Source organism: Lutjanus erythropterus, chromosome 18 (genome assembly GCF_056507025.1).
Source record: "Lutjanus erythropterus isolate fLutEry1 chromosome 18, fLutEry1.hap2, whole genome shotgun sequence".
NCBI lineage: Eukaryota > Metazoa > Chordata > Actinopteri > Lutjaniformes > Lutjanidae > Lutjanus > Lutjanus erythropterus.
This window is the reverse complement of record NC_139334.1, coordinates 10,732,018-10,759,907: the sequence shown is the minus strand read 5'-3', so window position 1 is coordinate 10,759,907 and position 27,890 is coordinate 10,732,018. Positions and strand designations below refer to the sequence as shown.

At 38.8% G+C, this 27,890-nt stretch overlaps 4 protein-coding genes across 6 annotated transcripts in view; all 4 read left to right on the top strand.

The window, feature by feature from the left end:
* The first annotated feature begins 116 nt into the window (after positions 1-116).
* Positions 117-7,554, top strand: mlh3 (mutL homolog 3 (E. coli)). Of its 2 annotated transcripts, XM_084742825.1 has the most exons (12): positions 117-3,052; positions 3,158-3,259; positions 4,393-4,472; positions 4,649-4,753; positions 4,853-4,937; positions 5,377-5,445; positions 5,571-5,679; positions 5,922-6,081; positions 6,801-6,824; positions 6,931-7,009; positions 7,133-7,284; positions 7,388-7,554. In XM_084742825.1, exons 1-12 carry the CDS (start codon positions 475-477, stop codon positions 7,457-7,459), a joined length of 3,615 nt encoding a protein of 1,204 aa, XP_084598951.1. In that variant the 5' UTR covers positions 117-474; the 3' UTR covers positions 7,460-7,554. The 2 variants fall into 2 exon arrangements, with proteins under 2 accessions (XP_084598951.1, XP_084598952.1); XM_084742826.1 differs by lacking the exon at positions 3,158-3,259.
* Positions 7,555-11,229: 3,675 nt separating this feature from the next.
* fosaa (Fos proto-oncogene, AP-1 transcription factor subunit a) lies at positions 11,230-14,852 on the top strand. Of its 2 annotated transcripts, none has more exons than XM_084742992.1 (4): positions 11,230-12,194; positions 12,799-13,026; positions 13,322-13,429; positions 13,530-14,852. In XM_084742992.1, exons 1-4 carry the CDS (start codon positions 12,081-12,083, stop codon positions 14,196-14,198), a joined length of 1,119 nt encoding a protein of 372 aa, XP_084599118.1. In that variant the 5' UTR covers positions 11,230-12,080; the 3' UTR covers positions 14,199-14,852. The 2 variants fall into 2 exon arrangements, with proteins under 2 accessions (XP_084599118.1, XP_084599119.1); XM_084742993.1 differs by lacking the exon at positions 11,230-12,194 and adding an exon at positions 12,486-12,587.
* A 939-nt stretch (positions 14,853-15,791) lies between these two features.
* Positions 15,792-22,572, top strand: LOC146310661 (jun dimerization protein 2-like). Its single transcript, XM_084743149.1, has 4 exons — positions 15,792-15,994; positions 19,418-19,635; positions 21,576-21,680; positions 21,818-22,572. The coding sequence occupies exons 1-4, from the start codon at positions 15,907-15,909 to the stop codon at positions 22,001-22,003; spliced, it is 597 nt and encodes a 198-aa protein (XP_084599275.1). The 5' UTR covers positions 15,792-15,906; the 3' UTR covers positions 22,004-22,572.
* A 2,496-nt stretch (positions 22,573-25,068) lies between these two features.
* The window catches only part of flvcr2a (FLVCR choline and putative heme transporter 2a), a 32,333-nt gene continuing 29,511 nt past the window's right edge, over positions 25,069-27,890 (top strand). Inside the window, exon 1 of the mRNA XM_084742117.1 lies at positions 25,069-25,660. Coding sequence (XP_084598243.1) covers positions 25,076-25,660 — 585 coding nt within the window. The 5' untranslated portion in view covers positions 25,069-25,075. The remainder of the gene's footprint in view (positions 25,661-27,890) is intronic.

The following is a 27,890-nucleotide window of genomic DNA, read 5'->3' as shown; positions in this document are numbered from 1 at the left end:
GATTTATGTTTTAAGTAGATGCCTGGATAAATAACACACTCCGTACAGTAGGCGGCGGTATGCACATCAACAGCTGGTTGCGCTATGACATCGACCAGAAGAAGAAGAAGACGACCGGAGACAACGTAGGTCCTTCACACCAGACGATGGCACTGTCGGCTGTTAGCTGTTAAGATAATCTCTTCTTGTTTCACGTTGGGTGTAAACAGAAGTTACAGTTAATTTTAGCGTGTAGTCCGGTGGTTAATTGTCCAGTTTTACGAGCTGAGTTAACCTGGCTTTTTTAAAAATGCCGCGGTCAAAAAGTCAACATCAGAACTTATGGGACTAGCTAGCGCTAAGCTAATGTTGCTAACGTTGCTGGACTTTAGTTAATAACGGCTCAATTGCTCTCTTCATAATGCAGCCAAGTCAGGTAAGAGACTGAAATGGGGTGGACATACTAAGAGGACTGAATTTAAAACAACCCCCACCATGATCAAGTGTTTGCCAGAAGAGGTTCAGGGGAAACTTCGCTCCGGTGTCGCCATTCCCTCCCTTCAGCAGTGCGTGGAGGAGCTAATCCTAAACAGCATCGATGCCGAAGCGACCTGTGTGGGAGTCAGGATGGACATAGAAGCGTTCAAAGTTCAAGTAATCGACAACGGCACTGGGATGAATGCTGAGGACATGGAGTGCGTGGGAAACAGATACTACACAAGCAAGTGCAGCTCTGTTAAAGACCTGGACAACCTCAGGTGGTATGGTTTCAGAGGAGAAGCCTTGGCAAGTGTAGTTTCTTTAGCCACACTTGTTGAAATCTCATCTCGTACCAGATCATCAGTGAAAACTCATTCCAAAATCTTCAAGGATGGCAAAGGGATGGATGTATTTGAAGCAGAGACTTCACGACCTTCAGCAGGGACAACTGTAATCATTTGTAACTTTTTCCACAACATGCCAGTCCGGAGGAAGAGGATGGATACTGTCCTGGAGGGTGAGAGGATCAGATACAGAATAGAGGCTATTTCTCTGATGCATCCTTCAGTGTCTTTCACCCTGAAGAATGACTGCACAGGAGCCATGATGGTGCAGCTTCCTAAAGCTAGAAACACCTATCACAGGTTTGTTCAGATACACAGCCTCAGTCGAGCACAGAAGCTTAGAGAAATCAGCCACACACATGGACTGTTTGAAGTGACTGGTTACATTGGCAGAGAAGGCCACTACAACAACAGCTTACAGTTTCTGTACATAAATGATCGACTGCTCCTGAAAACACGCATACACAAGCTGCTGAACTTTCTCCTACGCAGGGTGAGCTCTTTCAATCAGAAACACGACAGTCCAGAGGGGCAGCTTGCCATCAGGAGTCCAAAGCACAAACGAAGCCAAGATCTGCATGGAGTGTACATCATAAATATCAAATGCTCTTACTCAGAGTACGACATATGTCTCGAGCCAGCCAAAACTCTAATAGAGTTCAAAGATTGGGATGGAATTTTGCTCTGTGTAGAGGAGGCAGTGAAAGCGTTCATGAGCAGGGAGAAGTTGGTGGCTGTGATTTCTCAAGATGACTTGGATCATGTATCCTCTAAATTCTTTAGCACTCACAGTGCAGACCAAGAGGGGGGCAACAATGACAGTGAAGGCCAAGGAACTAACAGTGGTACCGCGCTAGAATGCAGTATTGGAATGAAACTGGCATCTGAACCTGTTCATCGGAAGCGCAACGATAACTGTGAGGGCAGCATTTGCCAGGAGTCTGCTTTGATAGAGTGTAAAGAGGAGATTGAACCATCAGGAAAGAAAGCAATAACTTCAGATGAGTTGGAAAAGATAAAAAGTGAAGGAATCATAAATGAAGAATGTAGAGATGAGCAGCTGGAGCCAATGTTTGATAATAATATGATGGAAAAAGAGAAGCCAACATTAAGTGAAGCTGATGTTGTTTCTCAAATTTTATGTTTGTCAAGTTCAGTCAGACAACTAGAGAGTGATAAACTGGAACTTTCAAAAGAGAAGATGAGATTAAGTAATAATATCTCAACCAGTAACGCTCAACAAATTCAGCCTGATTTAAATAGTAATGAGCAAATACTACCTGACTGCCAGGGTACACGAGAACATGGACAGACTTTAGTAAGTAACAGAAAGATCAGTCTGTCTGATCCATACATTCATGAAAGTCTGCAGCCTCAGGACCCATCCCAAATCAACAAGTCAGTATTACAGCAGAAAATTTTAGCACAAAAATGTGAGGAGAGATCCTTTGGGTCAAAGCGCAAAATCTCTCTGGATGCAGGCCATGACAGAGCTTGTCAGAAACTATGCAAAGACTTTGCTCCTATCTTTCCGTTAAAGATTCCCAGAATTGTAACAGGTCAAAAGCTGTCTTTAAGTAAGGCGTCTGGATCTCTTGAGAAGTTTAGAAGAGAATATGGTAAATCTGATGAACTGAAATTATCCTCTCAAGAGATGCATCAAGAGAATTCTGCTAGTGTCCCTCAGACAGACAGATTTGTTTTGAATACCCAGAATTTGTTGGTTTGCCAGAAAGATCATCCAGATTGTGATGTTAGAGAAAAAGATGAGACACAGGGCAGACTCCAAAGCCCACCAGCCCTCTCACTTTTTACCCAGTTAAAACCAGTCTCAGCACAGAATAGAAGCAAAACATCTTTGGCAGCTAAACTCTGCCATTTGAAACAGCACAGGACAGACAATTCAAAAGTATTACCACAGCTGTCCAGGACTGTCTCACAGGGCAGTACTTGTCTCAGTAGAGGCAGTAATGTCATCCAAGACGGCAATAACAATGGGAATGACTGTGACACTGCACTGAATCCTGAGCCAGTCCCAGGTTGCAGTAGAAATCCTCAGCTGGCTGAGAGGGAAGAGGCTTCAGCATCAGGGAACTGGTTTCATCACTACGACACATCTGTAGGAAAGACGGTGTATGTCAACAAAATGACTGGGCTCAGCCGATATGAGGAACCACCTACTGAAGACACACAAGTGCGCTGTACGTCTGATGTCACCAATATGGCAGTTAGTGTCATCTCTGAAATGGGTGAGTTATTTTGAGCCCTTCTGTGCTCATCAACAGTTTATGTTGGCATGATAGTAACCAAGGATACCTTCACTGTCCCTGTTGTTCCTCTTCCTTAAACTGTAGGGATGGAATACAGATGTTACCCATTTCAGGTGAATCTAGTGTTGCCTTTCCTACCCAAATCCAGGACAGACAGAGTGATTAGCTCAGGGCTTGAAGAAGGAGGTACCTCACAGACAGATCAGACTGTAGACATCAGTGCAGGGACACTCAACTTGCTTTGCCTGAGTGGGACTTTTGCAAAATAACAGGAGGTTATTAACAGCTAATAAACAAGCCGCAATAATATTTATCATATAAACATTAAAAAGCCCGTCTTTGAAATTCTTTATTGTTAAATTTACTCACTTACTAACTAAATTAACTTGGTACAAGGATTGACACTAGACCTATATGACAGATAAATCAGGTATTTTACTGCATTTAATAGCTGCAACTGAAATTTAGTTGTAAATGCATTGGTTACATTTAATAATTTATATGCATTTAACATACATTAAACATAGCTGGGACCTCTCCCATCATGCAGTCAGATCCTGGAATAATTTCTAAACATGAGCTATAAACATGAACTGCTCATAACAGGGACAGAATTAGGCTAATATGCAACAGCCAAAGGACCTTATTGTACATTTACTAATTGGTATAAATTGGGATGCATGTTATGGATTTTTTCAGCTGATACCAATAATTACCTGCTTCATGTGGCCAACGCCAATAATAATTTCACATTTTTGTATTTTAAAAAGAAGTTAATATAGCCTGCAGTTTATGCATGCCTGAGGTTTTGAAAGGCTAAGATTAAATGATCAAAGACGGGTGACTTAATATTCAGTGGCCTAACTGACATCATTATAACAACAAAAACAAAGACCAGTTTTGGCTCCTCAAATATTTGTGTAGTTTTTCTAGTCCATCAAAAACTTAACAAATATATTCTAGCTTTTAGAGTATATTTGTGAAGAGCATAGACATTTTGTCTAAGGATTAGGCAAAATAACGTATGATAATAAATTGTTAATAATAACAATGCCATAATCTGTCAAATCTGATATTAATATAGCCAATATTATCGGCCTTGATATTTATCGTGCTTGGGTATAAACAAACAAAAAAAATCCAAATATGAATCAGTTTATTTTCATTGTGAATTAGAAATTGGTCGGCGGGCTTCCGGGAACCCTATCATGCCACAAGTTGAGTATCACTGCTATAAACTGTAGGGTGCTTAGCACACAAAATATACACAATAAATCCTGGCTTGTTTGTGTTCATGTAAGATCTTGTCTGTCTTTCAGATGACAATGGGAAGACCTCCAACTCACTTACCTCATTGTACTCAAAATGGAATAACCCTGTGTTTGTCCGACCTCCTATGGTAAACACTTGTTTGTTAACTTTGTCTTTGTCTTGTAACATTGCAAATATTTACGTGTTTACTACTTGCTTTTTTCTGTTCTATAGTTTAAGGTCTTAATACAAATACAACTTTAAATTTCAGTTGGATTCTTATGCTGTTTTAATGATGTATTATGAACTCTTGTGTGCCGACAGGTAGGTGTGGACATATCACGAGGGCAAGCTGATGGACTGGTTGTTAAGATTCACAACATCCTGTTTCCATACCGTTTTTCTAAAGCCATGATTCACTCAATGAAGGTAAATTTCTTTTTTGGTTTTGTTTGAATGTTCCTGCAAAACGTAACTCTATAATGCTTCAACCATTTATTTTATTATCACTTCTTAATTATCGTATAGGTTATTCATCAAGTGGATAAGAAGTTCCTTGCGTGCCTTATCAATACAAGAGATGAAGAGCCTGCATCACTTACTGAAACTGAAGGTATAGTAGAGCTGCAATGATTAGTCAACTAATGGATTAATTGTCAGCTTTTAAAATGATACCCAACTGTTTTTTTTTTTTGTTTGTTTGTTTTTCTTAATCTTTTTTTTTTTTTAAGAAAAAATGTTCAAAATCTCTGATTTCAGCTTCTCAATTGTGCGTATTTTCTGGATGCTTTTCTAGTCTGTGACAGTAAACTGAACATCTTTGTGTTCTTGTGGATTAAACAAGACATTTTAGGACCTGGCCTTGGCTTTGGGAAACAGCGGTTTTCACAGTTTTCACATATTTTATGGACTAAACAACCACTTCAGAAAATTGTTGACAGATTAATTGATAATGAAAATACTGGTTAGTTGTAGCCCTAATTGACAGGGATGTCACCATTTTGTCACTTGTTGTTTTATCGGCATCTCATGATTTTATATTGAAATCCTAGGAAACCTTCTGGTGCTGGTGGATCAGCATGCTGCACACGAGAGAGTTCGACTTGAAAATCTAGTTGCAGGTAAAAAAAAAACAAAAACACACACAATGCATTGTATTACTATTGCGAATTAAATGTAAAATTAATAGTACTGTTGTTGGGACATTCATGTGATACTGCACTGATAACTGTATGTCCTATCATAGATTCCTATGAGGATGACCCAGATGTACCAGGGAAGAGACGTCTATGCTCGTCAAACATTGTGCCGCCGCTTCAGATCAGTATAACAGAAGAAGAGCTACGGCTGCTCAGGTGTGTTTTTCCATATGAGCATGGTTTACAAAACATGAATGGTCCTTGTGGTAAAGATAGAAATGATTTTTTAGGAGAGAAAAAATGCATATATAGTAAATTGTTTGGCGATGTCTGATGCTGATATGTCAGTGAAGGTGTTATGAAGGATATACTAGTGTTTTTTACTTTTGTGTGATGACATTACATTATTACATTGGCATTATTGTTGAACAGTGTTTTCTGACCCTTCCTCTTTCCAGGTCTTGCCAGTCACATTTGCGGAGTTTGGGTTTGGAAGTGAAGTTCTCACAGGCAGAGGAGCCACAAGTCTTTGTAGGAAAAGTACCACTGTGCTTTGTGGAAAAGGAGAATAATGAGCTCAGGCGGGGAAGACCATCTGTTATCAAGCCTGTTGTTGAGGTAAGACCTCTTAAACCTCCATATGAGGACCATGTGTTGTATTTGTTTAATTGATCTATTTATGTATACACTATGTACACAAAGACTAAAAGAATTAATGATATTATCGCATTATCTGTTGAAAAACTGAAACAAGAGAATAATCTTAATACTGTTATTCAAATTCATCTTTGACTTTGTTTATTGTCTCTTTTGTGTCCTTTTGGCAAATCAAATACTCTCAGAATACGAGTTTAGGGAGGTAGAGAGAACATCTATAAACATAACTGTACAAAAGTGCACAAAAAGTGGCATTATACTTAATGGATAGTAAAAAGGCAACCCGATAAATTGATAAACAAAAGCTCCAGAAGGTCTAACAATGCTATCATATGTGTATTATTAACATGATATCAATATTTCATTATTAAACATCTCAGTTATCATCAGTATTGGTATGTCGCCATATTGGTATAACACTCCAAGTATACACCTGTTTTTTAATTTATTGTGGACATAACAGTTTTGTCTGCTCTCTAACTTTATTTGTTCAGCCTTGTTGTCCTTGTTCTTAGCTGTTATGTCTATTCTGTTCCTTTGTAAGTACACTGAGAGCAATGGAAAAACTGCTGTCAAATTCCTTGTATATGTAGACATACTTCACCAGTAAAGACGATTTTGCTGACAGTTTTATCCCCTCATGTCTAAAATTTTGCCTTTTCTCTGTAATCACACATTAGGAGTATCTCCGAGAGCAGATTGAGGTAAGCTCCAAACTGTCTTTCTAACCTCTAAACAGTTTTGTTGGGAGAAAGTATCTTATTACATAATAAAGGGTTAACATGTAGTGTTTCTTATTTTTTGTCTTAGTTACTCCGCTCAACTGGTACAGTGAGAGGAACTCTACCTCTCACTGTGCTGAAGGTGTTAGCCTCCCTGGCATGCCATGGTAAGGTTAAATTACTTCTGTCCATCCTTTAGTCCTTTAGTCTTTTTTCAGTACTTCAATAAATTACAGTTTCATACTGAAAACTTAATACAAATCACATGCACACATGTATGCAATAAACAGGTGCCGTCAAATTCAATGACAGCCTGAGTAGAGACGAATGCCACAGCTTGGTGGCGTGCTTGTCCTCCTGCCAGCTGCCCTTCCAGTGTGCCCATGGCCGTCCATCCATTGCTCCCCTCGTAGACATCCTCCATTTGGACAAAGACCAGGAGGTACCAGACTGGAGTAGCACATCTGACTTTGCATTAAACATTGAATTCAAGACATTTTACAGTGCAGCATTCTGATGGTGACTAAGCATTCTTGTCTTTTCAGGAATTACAGAAACCCAACCTCCGAAAGCTGAGAAGAATGTATAAAGCGTGGGAACTATATGGAAATAGATAAGAGGGCGTGTATTTATTTTTGTGTACTTCTTAACTTTATGTATCTTCATGTAACTTATAAGAATTCCCTTATTAAATGGCTCAAATTGCCTCAAAGCCCTGTGGCTGAAACATTTTGTTTTATACTAATACAATAGTACATTTATAGGAAGACACATCTCAGAGACATGTAGTTTTGTAAGAAAGAGAAAAAGTGAAGAAAGAAGAGGAAATAATAAAACAAACAAAAATGTTTGAAATACAATGCATCAAAAAAAAAAAAAGCAAAAGGCACATTGTAGCGAGTATGTAAATGCTCCCAAACATGCAGTCCACTGGATGATTCTTTGTCTTGAAGAATTGTCTCAAATAGAAAACGTTCATCATGGCCAGTGCACTCAGAAGATGATGCTGAAGACCAGCATTTGTATTGGTAGAAACTGTTTAAGATGGGGAATAGCAGGTAAATGTATCTTTTACACTTTGGTCAACTTGATAGTTTCAGACACACTGCTGCCTTGATTGGTTAGTTTGTTAGTGTTGCTGTGTAACTAAAGTGAATCTGGACTAACTCCCAAGTCACAGAATAACACAAACAAACTAACAGATTGAGCTTGGAATCAACCAGCAGCTCCCATGTTCTGCGAAGTAAAATGTTTTTGCCAAAGGAGTCATGTTGCTTTGGAGAGAGTGATATTTGGCTTATATAACAGTGATTTCTTAACTGAAAAGACTGCCTGACAGATGATAGTACTCCTGCTGCTTCTCCGAACTAGGCACATGCCAACTGCCATCTACTGTGGGTAATACACTGACTATGACTAAGTACCTCATACAAACCTACTTCAAAAAAATCCAAACTGTCCCTTTAAAGGCAAAACATCTGCTATGACATCATACATAGGGATGTGGCCAAAAGAGAAAAATGCTGGAAAATTTAAATGGCATAGCTGCAATTTTCTCTAAGTGGTGATTTACATACACACTGAAGATATTGCTCTAATCATTTACTATTTGTGTATCCCATCCCTTGCCCCCATCTCTTCAAGTAGTCAAAATCATCTGCAATGGACTTGGAGAGGTGCTCAACATGTCTCAGTTTCAACTCAAGGGGGGTCAGTTTGTCTGCTTTTTTAATCTGACAAAGGGGTTTAAAGAGTAATATTTATCAAACATGCTTAGATGCTGTGATCTCTGCATCACCCTTCTTACTGCTGTCACAAAGTTCATCATGCGTGTACTCGCTAGTTGGGGATCTGCAGTAGATGCAAACTTCAGACTGGTCCTTATTTTCTTTTTTTTCCTATTGTGGTTATCTCCTTGGTGTACAACATATGGCCAAAAGAATCTGAGGAAAAGTTAACAGAGGGGTGTGGAGCTATTTTTGCCTGATATCAGACTGAATTGTCAACTCCATTTCCATATTCCAGAGAAATCAACTCAGTGGAGTGGGTGGTTTGATCAGGAACCAGGCAAGAACTTTCTCTCATTTATCAACTCATTGTATTCAAAGTGGGGCACTGGGCCCATTAAGTCCTTTGGAGTAAAGCAGGTGGATGATAAATCAATATTATACTAATATCTTGATTTGAGACCAGGCAAGATGTGGGGCGGCATATTGCATTAGACTGTTCTATCAGAATGAAGGAATTAAAAAAAAAATAAAACAACTGTTTTTGTATTTAATTTCTGACAGTTACCCACACCCCCAATTCTCAAATTACGAAAAGAGAGATACTTCATGCTTTATTGCCCCACTCTATCAAATGCCCCCTGCAAAATTAAAGCTTGATTTCACCCTTTTTCCCCAGTAAACAAATCGGACCATTTACATAAATGTGGTGGTAGAATGTAATTAATTGTATTTACTCACGTACTGCACTTAAGTACAAATTTGAGGTATTTACACTTGAGTATTTCTATTTTGTGTAACTTCATACTTTGACTCCACTGAATCTCAGATACTTTTTACTCCACCCCATTTATTTTGGCAGCTTTAGTTACTAGTTACTTTTCAGATTACAATTTATCATACCCTTCCTGTCCAGTGAAAAGCCCGTATCTCCAAACATGTTGATTTCTAATGTTTGTAATAAACTTCTTAAGGTGTAGAAAAAAAAAACTCTTTAAAAAGCCTCACAGACTTCCTGGAAAGTACATTGTCACAAAGCTGGAAACAGGGCAGTTTTTGTGAGCTCTTGAAAAGTTTACTTTTTAGAGATGCGTGTTTCTCACAGGACACAGACACCACAAACATATGATGATCTTATAGAACTCAATTTCATCTTGGGCCACATCAGCATTATGGCTGTGAATATAAAACTGTAAAAATATATCTACTTGTTAACAATTTGCAAAATTGCTTATGTATAAGATTATCATTGTTTTTAGTAATAAAGCATAAGAAAGCATAAGTCTAGGGAAAAAATAGCCAGGCAGACTTAAAAGTTTACAACAATGATTATTTAAAAAGTTACAAAAGGTGGCATATCGGCTTGACTCGATTAAGCACAAACGTATTCATTTTCCCAACTTTCATTAAATTGTCTTCCCACTTTCCTTTTCTTGGACATAGTGTATATTGATATCTAGCAGCTACATGCCTTCATTGTTCAAAACTGCAGATAACCAAATTAGGATATAGGTATAATGTCATGTTAAGTTTATGGACATTGTACTTTCATAATACAGCAATACAATTATATTCTTTGGAAGCTCTTAAACACATAAAATGAGGTGTCAGGCTAGATTCAGCTCTCAGGCCGTTAGTTTGACATGTGTTATAGAATATAATGCATAGCTGTAGATTAAAGTATCCAACAGTATATAAAGTAGTTAAAATTAGTTCAACCTTAAACATCTATAGCAGCAATATGCAACATACACGTTAATTTAGCAACAATATTAATCAAATGACACCAGATATAATAGTACAACACTGACAAGGAACATTAACCTGCACAATTAGTACTTTTACTTTTGATATTTTAAAGTTTTATGATAATACTTGCATACTTTTATTTAAGTAGGGTTTTGAATACAGGACTTTTACTTGTAGTGGATTATTTTTAGAGTGATATTAGTAGGGGAGACCAGGCTTAATTGTAACACACTCAGTTCCTTCAATCAGAAACAAGCTTTAGTGATGATCTGCACATGCTCAGCAGGATTCTCTGTCTGCCTATTGAATGGCACATGCGGCATTTGGCAGTTATAACGCTGCTATTGCCCCCAAGCCACATGGCCCAATGTAAGCACCTTGTTTATCTCTGTTGACATATTTCATTTGAATGTAAAATTACTTTGAACTCAAATTAAGTAATTATTACTACAATAGTTGGCCAGTCTTCTCCAAAAATATAAACTGACATTTGTATTGAATGTCTACAATGCCTCACATCTAAAAGAATTTAAACCTTAGACAAAAAAAAACTTAAGCAACACTGTCAGATACTACAGTAATAAGTAGTTTTTTTTTTTGTTTTTTTTTTTTACATGATGTAGAATTAAATAGCAGACATAAAGTCTTAATGACAGGTATCAGCAAGGAAACGACAAAGTCTAGACATGCAACCCACCAGTCCCTTGTTGTGATGGGAGTGAAGAGGGATGATGCTGCTCCTGACAAGTGCAGCCCCCGCCCTCCTCCCCTTCGTTCGCCTCATCTCCACCCTCCAGTTCCGGGTCGAGTCACGTGACTTCTCCGCCCCCCCACATGTGCGGCCTCTCCTCCTCACCCCCACCAACACCACCACCACCACCTCCTCCCCAAGTAAACAATTCAGCATCATTTCATTATGTCTGCTAACAGCTCTCGATTCTTATCTGTGGAAAAGGCAGTCCCAGAGTGCTGCGCTTACCCAGAGGTCTGTCACACGGTTAAATTAGAAAATATAAAGCATGTCTCATTGGATATAAAAGACGAGATTATATTAATTTTTTAGTGAGTGGAGTAAAATTGTAAGCTGTAGTCGACATATTTTTGAAATTATCGTGCAAAATGCGTTGGTCGACACTGCAATAAATTGTCTTTTGCGTTATTATTAAACAAAAACACAGGGTATTTTCGGCTATTTATATATTCTTAATGGCCTGAGTGCCTTTTTACCCTTGATTAAATGAATGCACCAGAACATCAAGTTTCCATCGCTCATGAAATGGTTACATATGTGTATTTATAAATAGGCTCACGTTTTTCACCCCACATCGCCTTCATATGAAGCCGATATTTGTGAATGGAAGTGAAAATTGCTCTTTGGTTCTCTCGCGTGTTTGTGTAGGCTTTGTTTTGACCCACTATAACAAAAAAAATGCATAGATGTTATTAACGGAGGAAATATACAAGCTGAGAAATGTCAAAATAATGCTGTTTTTCCCCGAAATGTAGGCCTTTGTGGCCGTCAGTCTGTCCCCCCTCCCCCCTTTGGCGGATGGTACAGTCTTAGTTCATTCATAAAATTCTAGCGGAGCATAAAAGGAGGGGCTTGCATTCTAGTCGTCCAGTTACCAGGTATATACCTGGAGAAAAGACCCGAGCCGCTCTGCCCGGCGGAAGGCCAAGGAGTCACATTTGTCATTGATCAGGACTCTTGTTTTGTTTTTTTTCTTCTTCGTGATATTTTATAACAACCTGACGGCCTGACATGGATCCAGTCTCTCCCACCTGCCGGACTGAGTCTCCTGTCGGGACACTCTGCCAGAAGACGCCAGAAGAGGAGGCGAGCTCTCCAGTTTCCTCCTCAGAGAGCAATGCAAAGGTATGAACGGCTTTGTTGATGATCTTATATTTAGCATGCAGCCCTGCAGGCACTCAAGCAGATTAAACACCTCTTTTTTATTAGACTGAGAGTACTGATGCCTTTTTATCTTCACGGTGGGGGGAGGGGGAGGTTATTGATAAGATTTTAATTAACTGGCTGCGCTTAATTTGTTTTAATCATAATTTTCGCTGCATTTGATGAATATTCAGACCAAAGATTAAATCAGATGGAAATGAGAGAAAATAGCAGTGTTGTTCGCCTTGTTATGATTCCGACGTCCTGGGACCAAATGCGAGCGTGTCGATGCAGCGGTTCATTGAGAAAAATAAATCCATTCAGGAGACTCCACAGCATCTCTGCGTCAGTGTTGACGTCAGAAACAATGATAAAGTCAAATATTGATCCAGAGAAGGCTATTTCTGGTCGGGTATATTTCAAGAAAACCTATCACATGCATGCTATCCTCTGTTTGACACTCAAAAAATATGATTTGTAGGTTTAATTGATGCTTGTCATCACAGTGACCTGACACTACTAATGTATTTATTTTAAAAACATATCTCATTGAAGTCCTCATTGTCGATTATTTCCATTTTTTCAGGAGCTCTGCGAAGACATGAGCGTTCAAGACACTCCGTTTGTTCCAACAGTCACTGCAATTTCCTCTACCCCAGATTTCCAGTGGATGGTCCAGCCTACGATTATTACATCTGTCTCCCCGTCTCTGGGTAGCAAGCAAGCCAATGAACCACAAAGCTCTCACCAGGCAACACCCAAAGAGGGCGGGAATAAGGGAAAAAATGCTGTCAGAAAGGGGAAAACAGAGCAGGTAGGCTTGCTCAAGTAAATTAAATTTACATATGCCAGTCTGAATTCCTTGTGTGCAACAGTGCTATTGTGCATGCTCCTCTGGTGCTGTGTGCTGGCAGTGTGCCTTCCTTAGGCAGTCAATTTATATTCAGGTCACAGCAAGTCTGCAACAATGGTCTATTTTTAGACGCATTGCAGCGAAACATGCTTTTGCCATTCTTCAGAGGGTGAATTGGCAACGGATGTAGCGGATTAGGGGATGAAATGGCTGGATTCGTCAAGGCAATAACTGAATTATTTCTTTTGCGTCCCAGCTGTCTCCAGAGGAGGAAGAGAAGAAGAGGATAAGGAGGGAGAGGAATAAAATGGCCGCAGCAAAGTGTCGCAACAGACGGAGGGAACTCACGGACACACTGCAAGCTGTAAGTAAACAGTGATGCATTTACTCAGCTGTCATTTGCACCCACTGTTTGTGTGTGTGTGTTCCAATGTGGATGATTCTGGATGTCGATCTATCTGAAGGAGACAGACAAGCTGGAGGAGGAGAAAGCAGCCCTGGAGACGGAGATAGCCAACCTCCTCAAAGAGAAAGAACGGCTTGAATTCATCCTTGCCACACATAAACCAGTGTGCCAGCTGTCAGAAGAGCTGGAGTCTATTTTCCAGGGGCCCACGGGGTCCCCAGAGCTGCCGCCCAGTCCAGACGAGGACAGGCTTCCAGAGGATGGCACCCAGGAAGCTCCCTCGCTCCAGGACATGGACATCCCCAGTGATCCGTCCACAGCCATCTCTGGGAACTCCAATATCTTGCTCTGTGCCAGCGCTGAAATCAACATCTGCGATCTCGAGCCCTCTCTGGACATTAAGGATGGGCTACTGGAGAATATGCTACCCAGCTTGGAGGAGAAAACCCCCATGGAGACGGCTCGATCAGTGCCAGACATAGATCTGAGCAGTTCTCTTGGGGTCTCGGACTGGGAGACCCTGTACAAGTCCGTCTCCAGCGACCTGGAGCCTCTCAGCACTCCCGTGGTGACCTCCACCCCCACCTGCAGCAGCTACCTGTCTGTGTTCACATTTTCGTGTCCCGAGCTGGACTCTCTCACAGAGGGACTAGACGGCCATAAAGGTGGAGGGGGCAAAGCCGAATCAGTTGACATCCTCAATTCTCCAACTCTCCTCGCCTTATAATGTACAGATGGAAGTGATCTGTCTGATCTCTCTGGTCTTTTCTGTCCTGCAGGTTCCTGACTTTGAAATGATACCAACAACATATGCCACAGTATGCTGTAACACTTCAAGGAACACATTCATGAAATGTCTTGTGTGTGACTAAACAAACATATAAACCTTCTCCAGATACATAGCCAACAGAGTGATGTAGCTAAAAGCATGGCTTTTACTTTAACAGGAGGGTATGAACTGAAGTACAGTTTTGATTTTAAAAACGCATGCTGAGAAATTCCAAATACTTTTCAAAAGCTTCTATATATCTGATCTGTTACTAGATCTAAGATGTAATGTGGAATTTAATGTTACAGTATGGTTTTGTGTTTTGTTGTTAATAGTGTTATTGATTGCTGTAAATGTTGTATTTACATATTCATCCATGTTAAGTACCTGCATACCTCAATGTCATCGACTGTGGTTTGACCTCATTGAAAGTTTTCCATGAAAACATCCAGTGCTATATTACAGTACTATATATCTTATCAAGATGTAACTTATGATTTATTTTTTTACCTTTCAGATTTTGACTTATTTGTTAAATTTAAAAATAAGTGAAATGAGCATTGATTGCTTATCTATGCTGCTGAATAATTACAATAAATTCATTCAGAGTGGTGTTCTGGCTGTTGTTTGCAATCTGTTTATCTACTGAAATGTATTTCTTACAGAAGTGTTTTGCTTTCACTTCAGAGAATGAATTTTGCCCCATTGTTTTGAATTAGCTTTGTTTTTACATGAAAAAAAGTAATTAATTCAAAAAAGCAGCAGATTTTTTGTGAAAAATGTTCTTGTTAATTCAGAAAAAACAGTGCCATCTTTTTTTTCTTGAATTAATGTGAAGCCCTTTATTAATATCTTAATCAGTATGAAAACATTTCATTTTTGGCTTGGATGTTACTTTCGCTGTGTCTGAAATTACGTACTCTGCACTTCATACACAGAAAATGTATGTCAACATACCTTTGTATAAGTAAAAAGGAGTATGTATCTTTTTTGGATGTGCTGAGCTAAGTGAAACCTTTCTTAGATTTAAATTGAAGTGCCAGTGCTGACTTGATTGCAGTCTAACTTTGTCCATTATGTTATTGTTGTTGTTGTCGTCACTACTGCATTGCATTGTGGGATATTTATGGCAGCATATTTATGGGTCACTGCTTGTATACAGAAATAGTATGCATCTTGCATACAATAGGTTTCATACTAAGTTTCTGGACATACTAAAAAAATTACATACTTTTTTGCCTACTATTTAGCATGTTCATACGGAATTTTAGACACACTGTTTATATATTATTTCCATAAATTTAAATGATAAGGTTATAAATCTAGAAAGTAAGGCAAACTGTTTTCTTTTTATTTTCATGGAATTCCTTCATTCCTTTTTTTTTCATAAGCACAAATTCAAATATTTGAGACTTTTTTGTTGGGGGGTTCACTGTAAATGGCGGTGGTTGTGGTTGTGTTGTATTTCCAGTGCAGGCCTCCATCTGAGCCACAGTGTCGTTGCAGTATGCAGCCACAGTGTTTCTTTATGGGAGGAGCGGTGCGACTTCCCCACTTCTGCCCCCACTATGTACTTTTTTATATCCCTGCTTACGTTTGGCTGGCATAGCCTAAGTTCCGCATTCCCAAATCCTCCCAGATTGGGATCACGTTTAAAGTCGGGCTGATGCAACGATTTCCACTTTTTAAAATCTACTCTCGACCCTCGGCTGACCAGAAGAAAGGACATTTGTTGCACCTGGGATCAAAGTCAGGTCGGTACACAAAACTTCATAAGTCGAGGACTGGATCATTTTTTACATACTAAACAGCTTTATTGGCGCGCCACGCATAGGTCATAACGAGCATAGTTTGTGAGCAGGCAGTTAGCAGGACAGTGATGTTTTAGCTTTTATTCAATGCAGACTCTGAGTTTTCTTGTTTTTATGGTGTTCAAAGTAGAGCTGACATCTTATGGAGCATGCTGCAGAAAGATCATTTTCTTTGTTTGCATGCTCCTCTTACATGGAAGCACCTCGGCGTGCACAATTCAGAACAAAATGTTCTTCTTTAGTGCTGTCTATCCTTCACATTGTGCATGGATTCCTAAAACGCAGGTTTATCAAAAGCGAAACCCGTTGCGAGCGAAAAGCCGTAACATTTTATCACTGCAGCTCTCTGATGGCAAGACAAAGTTACGTAAGATAAATGCCGCACTGAAGAAAAACTTCCGCTTTCAAGTTGACCAATGGCTTCAGTATGCATGCTGCAACATAGTGTAGTTCTTTTAAGAGCACGACACACATACTCCTCAACTGTATATGCATCATAAACTAAACTGGAGTTTTGTCATGTAAAAGTCATGATATAACCCAGTGTAATCAGTGGAAAATAATTGTTTTCTTGTTTTTTGTTTTTTTGGATGTTCAGTTGTATAGAAAGTTACCATTATAAGAGGGTGTTTAACAACTGTTTTAATCACACCTACACTGTGGACCATAATACATTTAAGTGGATACATATTGTATGCTTGTATTAAGGTAGGTTTTTCTTGTGCTTTGCTTAGTGTTTTTGTGAAAATTTCCAGCCAGATTTCTAATGCTGTAATAACAGATTACTTCAGTTTTACCAGTTTGGTCAATGGTGGAATGTAAACTATGTCAACTTACTCATGTAGGGGAGACCGGGGGCAATTGTAACAGAAGGCCTTTTACCACACTAAATTCCTCTGATCAAAATCAGGCTGGAGTGTTGGCATGTACTCTGCACATGCACTGGAGGCGTCTCTCACTATAAGGAGCAGGGTCATTTCACCTCGACAGAAACTTTCAACAAAAACTGAAAGTTACTTTTTGAATGTCCTGTAGTTTTCCTCTGCTGTCTAGTTTAGATGGCTGTGAATTTATATTTGCATTTTTTGTAAGTCTATTTTGTCTGTTTCTTATTGGATACAAATTAACAGGAACAAACTATTATAATACAGGTGTTGCTCGCTGGCATACAAGATTTAATCATGGCTGCAAGATCAGGGGCAATTGTAACAATTGTACACTTGCCCCCAAGCCTGGTTCAATGTACGCACTTTATTTATCTGTAATGACAAACTTTTCTGTTTTTAAATGAGCATATTGAACTAAATTTAAATGTAATATTACTTTACCTTAATTCAAACAATTAAAATCCTCTAAAGTAGTTGTCTAATCTTCTGCAAAAACAGACTAATGCTTTGAAAGCATATGATGCCTGACATCTAAAAGAATTTAAACCATATACTAAAAAATAACATTAGATATTACAGCAGGAATGTGATTACTTTTAGTTGTGCTTTCATATGTGATGCAGTGGGTTAAAATGACTTTTTTTTCAGTGTTGCAATTGCCCCCATCAGGTCTTAGTCTTATCCTCATTAGTGAAAATATATAAATTGTATTATTAATTAGTGCACATACACGTTTCTTATATCAAAAGGTGAGTAGTGTATTTCAAATAGTCTGTGAGTTATAAATGAAAATGTAAAAACATGTTATATTTGCCCCTGGTCTCCACTACTGTACAGTTTTGAGGTACTTGAATATATCTATTCTGGGGGTACTTTATACTTGTACTCCACTACATTTCAGAGGGATATATTGTACTTTTTACCCCACTATATTCATCTTAGTAGTAAAAAAAATATGATGCGGTACTAACTACCACTCTACTTAGTAGTATAGGAAGTGTCTGAAATTGGTTCCACCTTGACGCACTACAACACTAAAGTGTTGTTACGTGTGTTGTCAGTGATGAAAATAGAATATGATAATCTGTGATTATATAACAATTTGAAAGGTGCCATTCTTCATTACGAGTAGTTTTGACACTTTAGTTACATATTGCTGACTTACTTCTGTAATTTTACATAAATAAATATTTGAATTTAGGACTTTCACTGTGGCATTTATACTGTAACTGTTATTAAAAGGATCTGAGTACTTCTGCCACAACTGCAGTTTTTAAGAAGAATTTTTCACATGGCTATCATGTGGTAAATCCTACCCTGCAGAGTTCCACTTTTTCTGACCTGTAGTTTGGGGAAGTGTAAAAATTGAAAGTTACCCTCGTGTTCTTTTCTCATGTCACCTTTAACTTCATGTTCTCTACATAGCTAGTTATTGTTTGCATAATTAGCATACGTAAACTCTTCCCTTCAAATTCTCGTAGAGCAGTCTTCTCACATGATAAGAAGCATGGTGGCTTTTTCCTACCGTGACATTTACATCAGATTATTGCCCGTTTATTCCTGGAGTGTGGGCTAAAGGCCTCTGAGTAGTTGACCTCAGATAGTATAGTTTTTGGCTGCATCATGTGGCTTGGAAATTTGCTGAGTTGTTGTAGTAATTTCCTGTGTCTTTGGCTGGCTTCGCTCACACACCTCTCTCATTATCTTCGATATATTTAAATGTTCATGTTCAGCATCTTTTCAAATTAGGCCATTTGCTGGTGCTAGACAAAACATACTGTAATGAAAATCTGCATTAGAAGTAAATAATGTCATCTTTATCTTCATATTTTTCATTTGGCTAAACAAAAGAAAACAAGTTAAATTTGGGGTCAAACTTGACCACATTATGCAGAATCTTTGGCAGCCACGTTCTACTCCCCTGACAGTAAGTGGACATAAGGAGGAAACCACAGTTAACGGATATTTCTTGGCAATGGCTGCACTCAGCTTTCCTTGAAATAAAGGAGGAATTTGTCTGAGTCTGCTTTGTGCACTCTTGTACATCTTTCTTTTGGCCTCTGGGGATTAAATGTGGTAAATTTATGCCAAGATCTTTGCAAATGGTAGTGTACTCATTCCAGCAAAAGAAGCAAAATAATAAAATACCCTAATGAGAGCAGCCTCAGCATCCGGCTCCTACAACAGACCAGCAATTCATCATAGTTTGGCTAGTCTGGCTGCTAGAGAGGAACAGTGCACCTCAGGCAAACGCCTTCTTGAAGCCCTGTAACAGACTGTAGGTCAAATGAAGCACTCACATACAGTATATGTTTGCTTTCTAATCTGTTAATGTAAATGACTTTTCTACCCTCATACCATTAAGTAAGGCCCGGCATGTGCTATAACAGGCAGAGCAGACAGAGTTTTATGTGTTTTTCATTGATCCGGTTTAGTTGTAGTCTGAGCATGTCTGCCGTTTTCTCCCTCTGCCTCCTAGCTGTGGTCACGACCGAGTCTGACACGATGCCAGGACAAATCCCAGATCCCTCTGTGACAGCAGGCTCCCTGCCCAGTCTGGGCCCACTGGCTGGGATCTCTGCCACCACGCTGACTGACAAGCTCAAATTTGGTGACTTCCAGGAGTTCGGCACAATGCTGTCACCTCTGCACTTCCTGGACAGCCTGGGGAAGAGGCCCCTGGTGATCAAAACAGAGGTAAAACACTGAATTTTACACTGACCATGTAACTGTAAGAAGTACATTTTTGAGTTTTTACATGCCTTTTTCTAAACTGCTGAATGGGAAATTACTCATAGTGAAAAGTACATATGCAACGATCCAAATACTGTATTTCAAATTTATCACATGGATTCAAGTGTAACTACTGTAAAATGTGCTTCATATACTGTAAACAGATTTGCTTGAAACAAAAGCACCTTTGCAATTACAGCTTTGTGTCATATCTTAATCAACAGGTCCACCTAGTGGACATAGCGGAACAAATTACTGTTGTTGAATACAGTATGCTGCTGAGTCTTTCCACTATAAATGTCAAGGGAAAAACATGATCAGTGTGACAAGTATTACTCATTGAGACAAATCTTCAGCTCTCTTGAGCTACTGGTCGTAGTGATACTAGCAGCACTACAAATGATCGTTTGGTTTGGACTTCAATGAGTGAGTCATCACAAAGAAAGGATAAATGTTAGACAGGAAATGACTAATGGACTGGAATAGTGCTACCGTAGTACAGGACTTCATATAAAGTTATGTATGGGATAATGTACAGAGAGCAGGTCATTATGGCAAAATAAACCCCGACAAGGTGATACAGGGCCTGAATATAAAGCGGGGTCTCAATTGACCCTCGGGATTTAATTCGCAATAATGACTGGCTCACTGTACATTTTCACATTATTATCATTACACGGCTACTTACTTAAATCAATAATCTGACCCAAAATATAATTTAAAAATGATTTTATTGATTTAAAATGGATTTTATTGCTCCCCCAGGATTTATGATAAGAAATGTGTCCATAGCAACAGGCTGTTATTCATAACAACCCCCTGTTTTTCAGAAAAACAGACCTTAGAAGGTTGTAATTGATTCAGAATCAAATATTTAACAAAACCATGTAATCGTATTATTTATATGACCTTCTCTGCTACACTAGAATTATGTAAGAGATGTGTGTCTTATCCACTATCACTATCAACAAGCAAAAAGCTCAACAAAATGCTTGTATCTATGTTGAGAATGGGAATGCTGGGAATAAAATGTAAAATAAGTAACGTTTCATTTTACAAATTGATTTTACCATCAGAGATAGCTGTCCTCATGGTATAAAAATTGATGTGTGTTTCTGAAAAGTGTAAATTGTAAAATGATAATATGAAAAAATGCCTTTATTGACAGGACATGGTCATGTTTGACCTTAAAACAAACAAACTGACACATTTTGGCATCAAGCCTTTGTCAGGGAGTCAAAACTCTTTGGTTTCTTGATGCTGAAACATGTCAAGGTTTGTCTTAAGGCCCAACATGACCATGTTGTGACAACAAAAGAATTTTAATTGTGGCCTTTTTTGGTGATTTGTGCTCCTATCCAAACATCTTTTGTACAGGCTCCGTTATGTCTTACTAAAGTTAAACACTGCATCACTTGTGGAATAAAACGTTTTCAGACCATTAGAGAACACACACAGATGTTTTTATTGCATTAGTAGTTGTATATCATGTGGACAGCCACGACTCTGTACTTGCAGTTTAACTTTAAAAAACGTCTCAGGTTTAATTGAGAGGATTTCACGTTTGCTTCATTAAATTCACAGCTAACCATTAAAAAATACATCAAGCAAGCAGTCAGATGCAAACAGACAAAGAAATGCAAGTAGCCAGACAAGAATAAACTTAATGAGTCACTAAGAGTTAGACTGAAAGAGACAGATTAACATGCATGCAAAGTTTGTCGAAAAATAAAAGAACACTGCTTGTTATTTATTTAGCTCAGCATTAATTTTATGCATAATGATAATGAGGCAGTACATGACAGCAGTATGGCCAAAGCATGCTGCCAATATGGTCAGATGACAGTGTCCAACAAACTCCATCACAACTTAACCTCAAGCCTTTTTCTTCGGCTGTTGTTTAGAGAGATGAAGAGGAAGAGAGGAGGAAACGAAGGCGAGAGAAAAACAAAGTGGCTGCAGCTCGATGTCGAAACAAAAAGAAAGAGAGGACAGATTATCTACAAAAGGTGAGACACACCTTCGTCATCACTTTGTCTTCAGTTCAAACTCTCACATTTATCTTATTTATTGTAAAAACATCATCAGTGCTTCGTGTTAGTCCCCTCCGCTTTAAAACGTCCTTTTCCCTCCATCCTCTTGACAGGAATCAGAGAGACTAGAGATGTTAAACTCTGACCTTAAAGCCCAGATCGAGGAGCTGAAGCTCGAACGACAGCAGCTGATCCTCATGCTCAACCGCCATCGCCCCACATGTATCGTCAGGACAGATAGCGTCAAAACTCCGGAGAGCGAGGTGAACCCCCTGCTGCAGCAGCTGGAGGCCAAGTGAAGGTGTGGCGTCTTTCTGCAGTTTACAGTTGAGAAGAAGCAGCATCCAACCAGCAGCACTTAGCTTTGGGCCTTGGTCATGGAGGAGAACCAGCCGCTGAGTCCTCTGACCTTATGTCACAGAGCGTTACAACACAATGGACTCAATAAGATTGGACAGTTAAATCAAACTTTTCTGTGTTCCTGTCTCTTGTTTTTTTGGTTATTTTGGTCACCAGAGCTCCAGCCACCATACGTACGAGGATAAACAAAGCTTTTGGTAAATTACCTTACATCCCATTCATTCACTTTGTTTTTTTTAAAATTGAATTTGTACTGTATGTGTTCATAGCTTTAACCATCAGCTGACATGACCGTGCTTTAACACTGGTTAATGTCAGCTCAGTAATTTCAGTAATTTGGTGATCAAATGAATACGTTTATGTAAAAAGTCCAAACTAAACCAAGCTGCATTTCAACTAAACGGCTGTCTACACTGTATAAAAAAGGGGAGAAAAAGTGATAAAGCTCACAATTTCAAGGCAGCTGGCTTCACTATTTTTTTTTTTTAGTTTTGAATCAAACTCCTAGGTTTTGTCTATTGTTAAGATAACTTACTATTATTGTTAGAAAACGTGGAGTCTTTGAGTTTTAGAAACAAAAAAATATAGTTTTAAAATTGTTGAATAAGCGAATAGAAATTAAATGATTAATGGTTAAAAATTTAATATTTTCAGAGGCAACCATTTCATTTTCAAGCACCCAAATAATTAAGTGTAAATAAGTTGGGTTCACAGCTCACTCTGAATTTTTAAATACAGATTATTTGTGTCTCTGAAACTCAAAGTAATAAAAGATTGTAGGTTGGGATACGTTTGTTTATTTCAAAGCCCTTGGAGTTTGAGTCTAATTCAAAACTGAACTGTTTAGTGAAGACAGTTGCCTTAAGCTTATGTTTTTTTCTAAACTTTTTACATAACTTTTTTTTTACAGTGTATGTCTGTATTTCACCAAGTTTCGGCAGCATTTCAATAACTGTTTCCATGTGAGACAGGGGTTAGATGTGACCAGGCTACAAATAGACATCTTGTTTTAATGAGGGGTTGCGACACTCCTTGGCCCAAAATTACATGGACTGTCTTGCCTTTGGTAAAATGCATTCTGGGAATCATAGGAACTTTAACTGAACTACAACTATAAGATTGTAGTTTAAATGTGCCACATTAATAGAAACATTGGTAAAGTGTAAAAAATAACTCCTGGATTGCTTAGCTATCACACACTGATGATATGTGGTGGTAGGAAGAACCCACACACAGTCAAAAGCCTTTCTACTACATAATAACCTTCATGTTTGTTTTTTTCATACATTTGGTGGCAGAGCAATTGATTATTTTTAAAATTTTTCTTTATTCCTATGTTTTGGCGCAGGCGTCATGTATGCACATATATATATGAACTGTTTACATTGTACTTTATTTTCTGTTACCATATTGTTACTACCAATTATGTTTTTTATACTTTTGTATATGATGTTATATAAGCATATAAGCTATCACAAAATCCCATTTTGTATTTCCATAAGAAATAAATGTTTAGTTTCTTTTTCTCTGGAATTTCTTTGAGTCCTACAGAATTGAAAACATGTAGTCATGAACATTTGAAGTAAAAGACTCTTAAGACTTTTTCTGTGGACACAAAAGGTTTATTTCTCACAAATTTTACTCACAAATTTGTTAAAATGCATATTAGTGAGCCCTTGGGTGGATTATTTTGGCAAAGGAGAAGTGCTTACCAACAGATTTTTAAATAAATTTGTGAATCAAAGTTGATAGAAATAAACCTTTTGTGTGCACAGAGGAAGTCTTAGATTTTTTTACTTTAACTTATGAAAAATGGAAGCAAAAACGAAAGTGTTGTGTTAATATTTTTGGTTTTCATTTTGTTTTGGGTACAACTTTCATGAACTAAATGTGTGGTAAATGTTGCCATCTGGTGGTCAGTAGCAGCACAATCTGATTAACACTGAACACCCACATTTTGTTATTATTTTCCAGACATTTGTTATATTTTTATGCAGAAACCTTTACACGATTCAAAACTTGACTATTATTCATAATGGCGTGTTTACTTTCTCAAGGTTTGGTTAATTTTTATGTTTTCTGGGATCACAAAAGGGATCCTGCAGAGAGAAAGCTTTGTTTCAGCAGAGGGTGATTCCACACAAATTATAACAGTGGAAAATCTAGTAAAACTGATTGTATGTCTCTTTAAAGTAAAATATTTTTCAAGTTTAACTCCCTCACTTCATGTGTGCATTGTCTTAAAACTCTCCACCTGCCTTTTCTTTTGTATTCTTTTTTTTTTTTTAATTTCCAATAGTGCTAAGTAGGCACATTTTTGTTGAGTTCAGACTTGAAATTTAATCCACATTTAATCTAACATGAAAACATATAAGTATATAAGAATAGAAGTTCACAGCATGCACTCACTAATAGCAAGCACAAAGGCACTCGTTGTTAGGGGGAAGGATTTAACTTGCAGATTAGCAAGACATGACTGAGGCAAGAGAAAGTAAAAGTAGAAAGGTAGCAGCAAATTTATAGTAAATTAGAATAATATCGTTGAAAAGAATACTGTTGTGGCATACTGATAATCTGAAATGCTGCAGTGGGAGATGAAGTTAAACAGGCAGTAAGAAGGACCTCAGGTGTGTCTTTTCTTTGAGCGTGTCTGTGGGCTGTGGTCTGGCTCTGCTGACTGACTGGAGGTGTATCCCGCTTCACGGTCACTGTCATGTCTTGTCTCTGCAGCGGGGTGGAGTAAAAGTCGGACCAGCTCGTACCCGGTGTCTGTAATAAAGGGGATTTCTCACACAGCTCAAGTATTCAATGAACTTAAGTGGAGCAGGTCAGTCACTGACTGGTCTGAAGAGCTTTGGTGAAGGCAAAGAAAACCAACGTTCCTGAGCTGAATGATCCCTTGAAGTGATATTTATTAAGGTTTTAGACATTTTTGTCAGATTATATAGACATTTTGAGTAGGTTGGTGCAAATACTGTGGTGGAAGACTTCTCTGTCCCAGCTGACTGAGAATGGGAGAGGATCAGCGGACCTCAGAGGACGGGAGCGCACAGGATGTGAGGGATAAAGGTCCACATTTGGAAGCAGCAGGTCCAGATGCTCCGAACCAAATTGAGTGCGGCAACATCCCAAACGGTGCCAGCAGCCCCGCAGCCGCCACGCGTCTATACAAGAAGCGCTGGGCGATCGTGTTCCTGTTCAGCTCGTACTCCCTGAGCAACGCGTACCAATGGATCCAGTACGGCATCATCAGCAACATCATGATGAAGTTTTACAACGTGGACGCCTTCGCTGTGGACTGGCTGTCCATGGTCTACATGCTCACCTACATCCCCTTCATCTTCCCGGTCACCTGGCTGCTGGATAAGAAAGGGCTGCGGGTCACCGCGTTGCTCGCCAACGCGCTCAACTGCGCCGGGACGTGGATCAAGGTGGCCAGCGTCAAACCAGAGCTGTTCCTGGTGACCATGCTCGGACAGTTTGCCAGTTCCCTTTCCCAGGTGTTCATCCTCGGGATGCCCTCCCGCCTCGCGTCCGTGTGGTTCGGCGCGGATGAGGTTTCCACCGCCTGCTCCATTGGAGTTTTTGGGAATCAGGTAAATTGATCTCTCATGTCCTCACTGTCACAGACCTCTGTGTTCTGTTTAATGTGGTTTTGACCCGAAAACCTAAGAAATATTATTTAATTGGCTGTTTAATTACATTAGACGTAAACCCGTGGCTGGATTAAGGGGGGCTCAGGCAGATATTGATCATTAACTGGATTTCAATGTTGATTTCTAGTTGAAAACTGGTCGATATTTGGTCTGACCTTCTCAGATCCGTTTTCACCCACTTGTCAACTGTCTAAAGTGATGTTACACCGTCCTGTTACAAAACAAAACTTAATCATTTTCATAATTTGATCAATTGTAGGTTGAAAAAGAGATAACGTGTACTTAGTACTTAGGTGTGTTAGTTACAGGACTGGTCAGCAACTTTTCCAATCAAAATAGCCATTTTTGGCCAAAAAGTAACAATAAATCTATCTGGAGCTGTATTTCGTTTTCTTTTTTCCTTGTGGACTTTTCATTTTTGGATGTGACATCCATAGCTAGTCAAGAGAGACTCAATACTAACAGCTGGCAAAATTTAGGGGAAAAGGTGCTGAGTTGTAAGCATAGGCTATAATGTATATTTTAGATAATAAAATATTTTAAAAAATTGTTTAATTCAGTGTATAGGCCACACATTTTTACAGTTTGAGAATGAGGATGAAAAATCACTTAAGGTCTATAACAATGATAACTGAAAATTAAAATGTTACTTAAAAGAACAGTTGTTTTATTTCTATGTAATTTTTTGTCAAACCCAGAGGGAGCTCCTGGAGTGGGGCAAAAGAGCTGCAAGTGGCTCCGGAGCCAAAGGTTGTGGACCCCTGGGTTACAGCTTTGACTCTCCCCTGGTTATGTGCATTGGGATGTAGTATAACAACTGACAAAGATGTACAGTGAGGGGGAAGTAGTGGTGGGTGAAATCATATCTGTTTCTTTCTGTTCTTGCCGTGTCCCCTTTGTTGAAATTGTACATTATTGCTATAAACTCACATAAAATCAAAAACCAAAAAGAAATGATATGCAGTGAGCCTGGGGATTTTGTGGGTCCCTGAGGGTCTGTAGGATGTGGTCAGTTGCCTGATTAGCCCTGAAGGCAATCCTGACAATCGTTCGCTTCTCATGTGGACGACAAACTATTAGTGAAATTCCTTAGTTTGCATGGTTACCCAAGGGTTACATGTAAAAGAACTCTGGAGGTCACTGGACCCTTACTTCAGGAAAAAGTATTTCAGTTTAGCCAACTAAGCAGTGACAGAAAACATCCCGATAAAGATCCTGGACATAAGTGTGAGTGGTGGTCTACCCAATGCGAGCCCTTTTCATCTCTAATATTCAACTATAGCCATCATATTTACTTTGACATGCAGCAAATCCACCTGTGTGTCTTTGGCTGTGTCACCTTTCATCAAGTTACTGAATACATGTGCTTGTTTGCAATCATGTGCAGTAAGCACACAGGATGTTAGAAAAGATATCCTGCTAAAAATCACCTGCAGTTTGTGTAAATTTCTTGTGAACAGATACTTTGACTTCTTCCTCGTTTAGCCTGAGGAGACAGACAACACCTGTGTGTGCGTTTGTGTGTGTGCTGACGTGTTGAAGCTTATCTGCATATTCATGGTGCTGGTTTGCCTTGAAAAATCTTATCAGGTTTCATGTTTTGTTAATTTGTTGGCCTGTTTGGAGTGGGTGTGTTGAAGCATGGTGTTTTCTTCATGCTTGGTCTATGAGCAAACAGTCTTCAGTGTTGAAAGAAGTACTCAGATCTTTTACTCAAATGAAAATAGCCTCGCTAAACTTTTAAAAACAATCCATTGCAAGTACAAGTCCTGATTTTAAAGTAAAAACACATTAGTATAAACAGCAAAATGTACGTAAAGTATCACAAATAAATGCTCTGCAGAAAAATGGTCCTTGCTATTGATATACTGTATATTGCATTACTGCATTCATGCACTGGAATAGTTATGCACCAGTGTTAATAGCATTTTATTGTTGTAGTTGATCCACGTTGAACTTCTTTTATATATTGGTTAGGTAATTTAGTCCAGTGGTTCCCATCCTAAGGGTGGGACCCCACCAAACAGTCACAAGATAAATCTGAGGGGCAGATGATTACAAAAGAGGGAAAAACAAAGTTATGCACACATTTTTTTTTACTTTTCTCTGATTAGATTAGATGGGATTTATTTGGTGGAGCTGCTAATGACATTTGAAATATAAAGGGCCC

Coding starts and splice junctions, on each gene's coding strand:
- mlh3 (XM_084742825.1), top strand. CDS start 475: ATGATCAAGTGTTTGCCAGAAGAGGTTCAGGGGAAACTTCGCTCCGGT. Junction 7,010..7,132: donor AGCCTCCCTGGCATGCCATG/GTAAGGTTAAAT, acceptor TGCAATAAACAG/GTGCCGTCAAATTCAATGAC. Junction 7,285..7,387: donor ATTTGGACAAAGACCAGGAG/GTACCAGACTGG, acceptor TTGTCTTTTCAG/GAATTACAGAAACCCAACCT.
- LOC146310661 (XM_084743149.1), top strand. CDS start 15,907: ATGCAACGATTTCCACTTTTTAAAATCTACTCTCGACCCTCGGCTGAC. Junction 19,636..21,575: donor CCCTGGTGATCAAAACAGAG/GTAAAACACTGA, acceptor GCTGTTGTTTAG/AGAGATGAAGAGGAAGAGAG. Junction 21,681..21,817: donor GGACAGATTATCTACAAAAG/GTGAGACACACC, acceptor TCCTCTTGACAG/GAATCAGAGAGACTAGAGAT.
- fosaa (XM_084742992.1), top strand. CDS start 12,081: ATGGATCCAGTCTCTCCCACCTGCCGGACTGAGTCTCCTGTCGGGACA. Junction 12,195..12,798: donor CCTCAGAGAGCAATGCAAAG/GTATGAACGGCT, acceptor CCATTTTTTCAG/GAGCTCTGCGAAGACATGAG. Junction 13,430..13,529: donor TCACGGACACACTGCAAGCT/GTAAGTAAACAG, acceptor ATCTATCTGAAG/GAGACAGACAAGCTGGAGGA.